This window comes from Palaemon carinicauda, chromosome 19 (genome assembly GCF_036898095.1).
Source record: "Palaemon carinicauda isolate YSFRI2023 chromosome 19, ASM3689809v2, whole genome shotgun sequence".
In the NCBI taxonomy this organism is placed as follows: domain Eukaryota; kingdom Metazoa; phylum Arthropoda; class Malacostraca; order Decapoda; family Palaemonidae; genus Palaemon; species Palaemon carinicauda.
In genome coordinates this window covers 48,372,574-48,382,399 of record NC_090743.1, presented here as the reverse complement: position 1 = coordinate 48,382,399, position 9,826 = coordinate 48,372,574, and the positions used below count along the sequence as shown (strand labels likewise).

The 9,826-nt window shown below is 43.4% G+C and overlaps 1 protein-coding gene across 1 annotated transcript in view; it reads right to left on the bottom strand.

The window, feature by feature from the left end:
• LOC137658985 (anti-sigma-I factor RsgI2-like) overlaps window positions 1-8,494 on the bottom strand; it is a 26,546-nt gene extending 18,052 nt beyond the window's left edge. Inside the window, exons 1-2 of the mRNA XM_068394091.1 lie at window positions 8,259-8,494; window positions 3,570-3,695 (exon numbers count right to left, since the gene is read on the bottom strand). Coding sequence (XP_068250192.1) covers window positions 3,570-3,695; window positions 8,259-8,494 — 362 coding nt within the window. The remainder of the gene's footprint in view (window positions 1-3,569; window positions 3,696-8,258) is intronic.
• Window positions 8,495-9,826: the final 1,332 nt, after the last annotated feature.

Here is a 9,826-nt window from a genome sequence, read left to right as displayed (position 1 = left end):
CCCACAGGCGTTTTGTTGGTTAATATATCGACAATCTTGTTTATTGTCAACCACTCGCTTATAAACACGCAAAATGTGACTAGGAAGAAATTAAACCAAAGGCAATATTCGCGATTTTTTTTTCTTTTTTTTATGAGGACTTGTATAGTCGCATAAATTTGTAGTACGTATGTTATAGTCCATGGGACTATATATATGTATATATATATATATATATATATATATATATTTATATATATATATATATATATATATATGTGTGTATATATATATGTGTGTATATATATATGTGTATATATATATATATATATATATATATATATATATATATATATATATATATATTGATTACTCAAAAAAGCATGGTCTCCAGGAATTTACTGCAGACATCAATTTTCACCCGTGACCTCTGTGGGCCCCTGGTTAAAATGAAGGCTGCACTTAATATTTCAAGAAGAAAATTACCTTTGCAATTTACTTGGGTTTTACAATGGTTGTAATTGTGTGTGATACTGCCACATACATCCATGTGATAAATGTAATGGAGGGTGACAATTTAAACCAGTAGGTTCTTTAAAATCCCGTATAATGGAGACAAACGGACATAAATGTGACAAGCAGCGGGGAGCAGGCCCATGCTTGTCGATACAGTGACCACTGAACAACGACTGACTACTATATGCACATGGCGGAAAGAAAAGCAGTGTTGACACATATAATTACATTGTTGCCACGATGCATAATGAAAAAGTGGTCTTACAGTATAAGTAATGGGCAAAGATAAATGGAAATAAATATCATTCTTCTACGAAATAATAATAAAGCAAATGTAATGTTCATAACTGTACGTAATGTAAATAATATACGGCATAATATTAGATATCTATACACCTCCCTCCCCCTTTACGCTCGTAGCAGTGTCTCGAGCGGAACGGTAATTTCTCTGAGCTAGTCGAGGTGAATGACGAGGGACATTGGAGGGTTCGGATGATGGCTCTCATTCCTGGCCAGAACAAGGGGACACAGGGTCTTGGGGAGAGGTGTCATCACTTATATTAGCCACTGGGCGTAAATGTCGTCGGTTTCGAAACCATACACGACCACTTGGAAGGCGTACTTCATACCTTCTGGCCATTCCGCGGCCCATCACGTTACCAATCTTGTCCCATCGAAGTGTCGTTGCATCCTGTATCCTCACTCGTTGGCCGATGGTGAGCTTGGGTAGATGGCGGGCATGAGAGTTGTAAAGGCTCACAGCCTGGTCAGTTTGGGCAGCAGTGCGGCGGTCGTAATCTTCTGTCTTGGTTTGCCACTCCTCTTTGAATGATATGGGGTGGGCTGGAACACAAGTGCGGAGAGGATGGCCATAGAGAATCTGCGCAGGGGAGTGTCCAGCAGGGTTCGGTGTATTCCGAAGCTCCATCAGTCCTCTATCAAAGGCTTCACAATCTATGTTCCCGGATGGGGCGGTCTTGAGGATAAGGTGTTTCACAGTTTTCACGGCAGCTTCTGCGTGTCCATTAGACTGAGGGTAATGTGGAGATGTGATGATGTGATGAACTCCCCAGCGGTCAGCAAATTGCTTGAAGTCGTGGCTGGAAAATGGGAGTCCTCCATCAATTCGTAAGCGGAGTGGAACACCAACCTCGCGGAAGAAAACACAGAACATTCTTGTAACTCTGGCTGTAGTTGTGTCACGTCCACAGGGAACAACCACAGGCCAGCCTGAAAGTCTATCTGCAATAACAAGGAAGGATTTCCCTGCTACGTGGAAGAAGTCAGCCGACACGCTTTCAAAGGGCCGGGATGGGTGGTCGTCACACATGTAAGGTTCCTGTTGCTGACTAGGGAGAAGCTGTTGGCAGGCCTCACAGCTTTCTACTTTATTCTTAATATCTGCATTGATGCCTGGCCAGAATACTGTCTGCATTGCACGACGTCGAGTAGCTTCAATCCCTCGGTGGCTGTCGTGGAGTCGATCCAAGGTGCGTCGACTGAGGGCTGCAGGGATGACGATCCGGGGTCCGTACAATACCAACTCTCCATCCGCGTAAAGGTTGTCCCACAGCTTCCAATACGGGAGGGCGGAAGCGTGGAGATCATAGCGGTTGGTGGGAAAGCTATTGGATACGTAGTGAACGAGACGACTGTAATCTTAATCCTGAGATGCGGCCATGCGGATTTCTTGTAGAGACTTATCCTCTTCGATGATGGGTCCTGTTGCCTGGTCGTCAGTAGAAGTGGCGGTGCTGGCAACGATACGCCTGACATGTGCAGTCGAAGTAGTGCATTCTTCTTCATCTTCAGGTGTGGGGCGACTGGTTGGGGAGCGAGACAGGGCATCTGGTATGCAAAGTTGTTTCCCTGCGCGCCATACTGCAGTGAAGATGTAGGGGGCCACTTTCATCTTGAGACGTTGAAGGCGTGGATTCTCAATAGCATCCAGAGTGTAGTGATTGAGAATCGGTATCAAGGGACGATGATCAGTCATTAAGGTAAAATGCTGAAGTCCGGACAAGTAGAGGCGGCACTTAGCTATAGCCCAAGTGACTGCAAGTAGCTCCAGCTCTATGGTGGCGTAACGAGTCTCAGTATCCGTAAGGAAACGAGAGCCACACTGGACGAGACGCATCTGACCTCGGCCGTTATCTTGAAGTAGGGCATAACCGAGACCATATAGGCGTGAGGCATCTGTTTGTAGAACTACAGGCGAGGAAGGATTGAAGGGTGCTAGGACAGGAGGTGAAGTCAGAATTGTCTTGACTTTCTTAAATGCTCGCTCATGGTCAGGCGTCCAGACGAATGAGCGTTTGGGGCTCATAAGTGGGCGTAGGGGCTGTGCTGCTGCTGTGATGTCTGGAGTGAAGTCGGCAAGTTGATTGACAAGACCCATAAACGACCTGACATCTGTCACGTTAGATGGTGTAGGAAAGTCCCGTATAGCTGATACCTTGTCAGGGTCTGCTGCAATACCATCGGATGATAAGACATAACCGCAAAAGTTAACTTTAGGGGCGGCTACAGTGAACTTGTCCTTGTTGAGGGTTATGCCATATTGACGGCATCTGGTCAGCATCTGGTGCACGTGTTGTAGGTGGGAAGGGAGATCCTCGTCGGAAAGGAGGATATCATCTACAACTTTCACACAGTTGGGAACACCTTGTAGTGCCATATCTCCACGGAGGCAGTATGCATCACCTGTTGCTGAAAATCCCATTGGCCCACAACAGTGCTGGAATCTTCCGTACGGAGTTATAAATGTAGTCAGGTGGCGGTCCTCTTTAGCCAACTCCATTTGCCAATAGCCATGCAGGGCATCTGCTGTGGTGAAGTACTTCGCAGTAGGAGAGATATTGCGGACAGCATCATGGGGCGTTGGTGATGGGTGTGTAGGGCGGGCTACTTGAGAATTTAAATGGGTGTGATCCACAGTGATGCGCACACCTTTGTCCTTGGGTACCAACACCATGGGATGGCACCATTCAGAGGGTTTGTCGCCTGCTGGTCTGATGATTCCTTGTTGCACCAAGGAGTCAAGTTCTTCTTTCACTTGATCTCTGAGAGCAAACGGAATGGGCCTGGGCGTATGGACAGCGAAGGGTGTAGCGCCAGGTTTCAGGTGAATCCTCATTGGAGAGCCTGCCATTTTCTTAGATGGCTGGGTTTGTAGATCCTTCTTGGATATGAGGACGTCGCTGAAGTGCCGAAGAAAATAGTCCTTAATAGCTGCAGGCGACGTCATGGCGGAGGCAGGAAACGGAGCGCATCTGTTGACATGTGTTACCTTGAGGATAGGCTTCGGGAAGTCCGGTGACACTATGGCAAGGGCTCGGCAATGTTCACGAGAGAGGAGGGGAGTCTGGATATCCTCATGAACATGTATGGTTGCTGAGCAAGACTTGTTGCCAAGACGAAGTTTTGCCTGGAAGTATCCTACAGCCGGTGTCATGGGGGATCCATCTGCTGTCACAACGTCTGTCATGGGTGGAGGTTCAAGGCTTGCCCGAGGTATGCCGAGTGCATCCAAATGTATGTTGCCAATCACTGTGATGCCTGCTCCTGTATCGGGGATGAGCTGGATATGTGATGATATATCGCCAAATGACAGAGAGACAGTGGCTGGTGTGGGGGACTCACTACCCGAGTCATCACCCATGAAACGGCAGCTGGTGTTTGACTTAGTAGTAGGAGGTGAAGCTGTATATCCAGTCTGACTTTTCTTGGTAGACATGCACATCTTCTCAAAATGTCCCTGTTTCTTGCAGTTATTGCACTGAGCTTCCTTAGCAGGGCATTTCTGAGTGCGGGGCCAGTGACCTGTTCGTCCACAGTTATTGCACGATGCACCAGTGGCTTGGCATTGTCCAGAATCGTGTTTGCGAGAGCAACATTGACAAGGGTCACTGTTATGAGACTGGTGAGAATGTTGATCAGGAGATAGATGGTGAGAATGTTGATCAGGAGATAGATGAGAAGTCCTCTTCTGTAGACGCTGGTTTTTCTTGTATGTGGATACTGTGTTGACTGGGCTAGGGGAAGATGCAATGGCTGATGCAGTTGCACGTGTAGATTCGTAGGAGCGGCAGCATGTCACAAACTCTGCGAGGGTAGATGAGGGTTGGAGGAGGATAAGGCATTGTATTAACTCTTCGTCTCTCACACCCATCAAAATTACCATCTGCAATTGCCGTTCAGTGCAAGAGGTGGGGTTGCCATTGCATAAGTTCACTTCATCAGCGAGATCCTTGATGCGTGCGTAGTAGTCTGCAAATGATTCTCCGACAGCTTGTTTACAGGACAACAATTCCCTGCGTCGTAAGGCTTCATTTCTAAGGCTACGAAAGTGCTTCTGCAGTGTATCCAACACCTCTGTAAGGGAAAGTGATGTGTTGGGAGGGATGCCCAGTGTATGCGTAAGCAGGCGCTGGACGTCCAGGGAGATGCAGGTTCTCAGGTGAATCAACTGGGAAGTTTGATGTAATCTATCAAGTCCAACTAATGCTGCATAATCCTCAAAACGCAGTCTCCATTGGCGAAACACTTGATACGTTGCATCTTGTTGCAAGAGAGGTGGAGTATGGACTGTAGGCTTGCTAGAAGTCGTAGGTGTATGCGCTGAGAAGTCAGGGGTTGGGGGAACAAGTGTAACAGGAGGTGCAATTATGGGGTTAGGTTGCTGGGGTTGCGATGCCGCAATCTGTCCTGATAGCAAGGAGAAAAGGGACATGAACCGCTGGTTGTCTTCCTGTCTTGATTGTTCCATCTGTAGTCTGAAGGTCTGCTACTCTTGTCGTCGCCGGTCTTGTTCTTGCAGGCTGGAAGTCTGTAGAAAATGGATGAGATGAAGTATATCATTATTGTGGTCTCCTTACCTATTGGGAGTCAAGGGAGGAGGGAGAGTGCTGGTATCTTCATCAGCAGTGGGGAGGTGCAAAGGTACTTCATCCGTCGTCAGACCCTCCGTTTGATCCTCTGCCTGATCCTCCGTCTGATCCTCTTATCTGATCCATTAAATCAATTAGTTGTTCCTCTTGCTCAGCCATATTGAGTTTGGTGTCGTAAGAAAGCTTGAAATCTGTAGAGATCCAGAAAAATATCCAAATCGCTGTATGTGATCGAAAGAAATCACTTTGGAGAGTTAAAAATTACAATGTTTGTCAGTGAGCTTGTGAAATAAGCGGCAGTTGGGTGAGATGAGCGAGTGTGTGTTGCAATCAGAGGGGAGGCGGGTGGGGTGAGTGAGCGTGCCTCTGGGCGAGAGCCTTGGGCCTCAGTCACCATCGATGCATGAAAGAGGGAGGACGTGTGGTGGGGTGCTGAGAAAATGGCGCCAGAGTTCAAATGTCCTAAAAAAAAATGTTGGCAAGGACACTAACATAATGCAACACAGCACTGTAACACACTGACACTCTAACCCTGCACTGCACAAACACTGTATCGTTCTTAAGAGACACTGTAGTTAAAATCTTGAGTCACTGTATGGGATCCAATGTGCGACACGAGACGAGAAGTAAACAGCAATGGCGGTCGTCTTCTTGGAATCCATAACGTCCGGTTACTCGCTGCGCCATGTGTGTGATACTGCCACATACATCCATGTGATAAATGTAATGGAGGGTGACAATTTAAACCAGTAGGTTCTTTAAAATCCCGTATAATGGAGACAAACGGACATAAATGTGACAAGCAGCGGGGAGCAGGCCCATGCTTGTCGATACAGTGACCACTGAACAACGACTGACTACTATATGCACATGGCGGAAAGAAAAGCAGTGTTGACACATATAATTACATTGTTGCCACGATGCATAATGAAAAAGTGGTCTTACAGTATATGTAATGGGCAAAGATAAATGGAAATAAATATCATTCTTCTACGAAATGATAATAAAGCAAATGTAATGTTCATAACTATACGTAATGTAAATAATATACGGCATAATATTAGATATCTATACAGTAATATATACAAGATTAACTGAATTGACTAACATCCAATTATTGATTAGCTCTTGACAGTGTTTGAAAATAACAGAAATAAAAAAATGCAATCATTGTTGCTCAAAATACATGCACAAACTAAATTTTCATGTTCAGTGTCTTCGTCTATTAATATGTTAACACAAGTGCTAGTTTGACACTCCTCGCAAATATCTGTACAATATAACCCGTGCTTTTTGCATGAGCAGTGATGAGTGTCACAAAAGCCTTTGCATTTGCATCTGATTACTCTCAGCAAGGCATCAGGCGCAGGGCGGTTGTCCATCGTACAAGGAATTAAGTTTCTTCCATTTCTCTTCTAACCCCAATCGTCAGGTTTAATATCACTGTTACCCAGCCAGAATTGTGTTTGATAATAAACCCAGAATGAGTGATATTTTGCTGCATCACTAGTAGGTGGCAGGTCTTTCACATCAACACTTCTCAAACTCTTGATGACTTTGCCCTGAAACTTTCTTTCTCAGGTCATCAAGAGTTGCACAATCACTGTTAGGGCTGTACATCTGAATAATTGCTCGTTCTCCTGCTATTTTTATTTCCTCGTGAGTTGAGCTGGGAGACAAGAATGGCACAGCACACTCACAGAGAACACTTTGTTTTTTGAGTGCCAGTCTTCTCCTGGACACTCTTTACTTCATCACTTATCTGAGCAAAGACTGGCATGGCTTGTAACCATCTTGTTCGTTGAATTTCATCCATACCTCGTCCATGTGTTAAGCCTCCTGTTGACTTTATGGATTTCATTAACACCTGCCCAGTATCTGTCCGATCTCCTAATGAACAAACCAGACTCAATAAGTTGGTCATAGAGTTTCTCATTCGTTTTCTGTAGGTCCACCATGTCCTGGAGGAATAGATGTGCTGATTTTTTGTGTAGTTATTGTGTTCAGAGGCAGCAAAAAAATGGAAGCATTCTTTGTAGTGCCCTGAAGTACAATGTTGGCTGGCTGGTTATTTGACCTCTGAGTGCAGATCGCAGGATATCCATCATCTCCATGTACTGAACTCATAATTTTCCATTTGGGCTCTGTTGTAGCTGATCCTGAATATCTCTGAGCCTCTCTTCAACTGCCAATATGTCCTGGTCTTCAGCTTCCACTTCTGTTTCTGTTGATCAAAGAACTTTGTCAAACTTCTGTAATGCTCCATCTATTGAATTCTGAGTGGCCTCATGATCTGATGCTTCTGAGACCACTGATACATTCAAAGCAGCATCAACTAAGAAGTGGCCACGTACTGTTCGCTCATATGCCTTAACAGTCAGCATATGGTTGACAGTGTTGGGCCCATACACAAGCTCCAGTAGTGTTTTCAGTCCACTATCTTTCATGATATGACCCATAGTGCCCAGGAAGCTCAGTAAGGTATGGAATGGCCCGAGGATGAGAACAATATATGTGAGTTGGTTTTCATGGCTGATGATATGCCTTGCCTTGAGCCACAAGGGTTGATCAAATGTGATGACAGGCGATATGTTGTATTTCATGCACTCGTTATTTACAAACATCAGGGTAGTAAAGATACAGCTTAAATTGTTTGGATCCAAGTCAACCATTGGTAAGAAGTGGAAGGATGCTTTTCCTAAATGGCTACCTCGGGTAATGGTCTGCATAAAGCCGGACCATCCTGGCCTGTTGCATCTATAAGGAAATGAAATCTTCGAAAGGGTATCAAGATGTTCTCTGATGTCATCATGAACAATGGACGATACTGCTTTGTAGTTCAACATGTCTCCCACTTTTCCAAGTTTTCTATACCTTTTTAATGCAATACTTTTTGGCTTGGTCTTAAAATTTTCTGAATTCCGAATGACTGTTTCAGATGTGGCTACTGGGGGTGTGACTGCACACATCAGATCCATGCCATGACAAGTGTCCTTTCCAGTAATTGTTACTGTATTTTGGTCAACATTATCAGCAATGAAGTGGCAGAAGCTGTTTGCCAAATTTTCAAGTTGATCTTTGTGGTGTTCCAAAGAGTCCAAATGACACATTCGTGCATAGAATAAACTATTGCAATTTGCTTTACTGAACCTTCTATTTTCATCTGTTTTGCATGAATTAAAATTGTGTCTATTTGTGTTTGTGTTTCTTTTGCAAAATATCAAGATATATTGGAAAGTAAATACGTCAAAATAAAGAATAATCTTCACTCTAAAGGAGCAACACTATGACATTTTACCGTAAAGTTAGTAGTTTAAGAGATATTTAGGTAAATGTGAGTGCAAAGTCGATTTTTTCAGTTTCTCCAAAATGTGTGTATTCCAATTCCGGGCTTGTTTGCGCAAAAACTTTCAATTTTAGTGTAAACACTTATGGAAACAAACATGTGCGAAATTTAATTTGCTATCTTTTTTGTACCTATACCTCTTACCCGTGCGATGGACCGTTTTGGAGAAAAACGGGAAAATATGGAAAAATGTACCCTCCGAAAACGTTAAAAGTATGATTTTCACAACTTCAAAATGGCCAAATTTGTCCCATTTTGGATATGGTGTTCCTAAGAGTCCATATAACATGTTCATGCAATAAAACAAAACATTGCAATTTGTTTGACCTAAAAAGCTATTTCCCATGGTCTATTAGGTTTCTCTTGCTTGACGATGCAGTCGGGCGCAGTTTTCTGTCAATTTTATCATCCGTTTGGATAATTTCAAATCTTCCGTTGGGCAGTTTTAATAGAAGGGCTAAGGATGTTTGGTGGTTCATTATGAGGTGTTCTTTTCATCACTTAGATCGCCATCTTCATCTTAGATGTTCGTTTTCAAAGCCATCATTACTGTCCTTCAATAATTATATGGTATTGTTCATATTGTTATGGCTATTATTTTGCCATTTATGATTTATAGTTTATTTTTCGCTTCTCTGTTTCTATTTTCAAACTGGCGTACTTTCCCTTTAGGGACTCGTAGCATCCTGTTATTTCGATTGGGTTGCAGCTTGGCTTTTAGTTATAAGATCAATTATAATAATAATAACAACCAGGTATTATAATTGAATGTACAGATGGTTTAAATTTGTTAATTAGAATTGTTATGACAGGTATTATTTCCTTTTGAAAAATTCTCTGCCCAATTTCATTTCTGTCTATATAATCTGAACTACCTACACTTCTTGAAAATGTGGACATTTTAAAGATTCCTTATAAAATAGAAGAATTATGTTAATAGGCACCTGTAAATCGGGGTTTTACGCTGTCATATTCTATATCGGCCAAGCGAGTTTATTATTATGAAGGAGAATTATGAAGAGTGTACTGGGTAATAACTCCATTTCCTTCTACAAAGCTACTAAATGGACAGTAGCTTTAAAGTTCATAAGAAAAA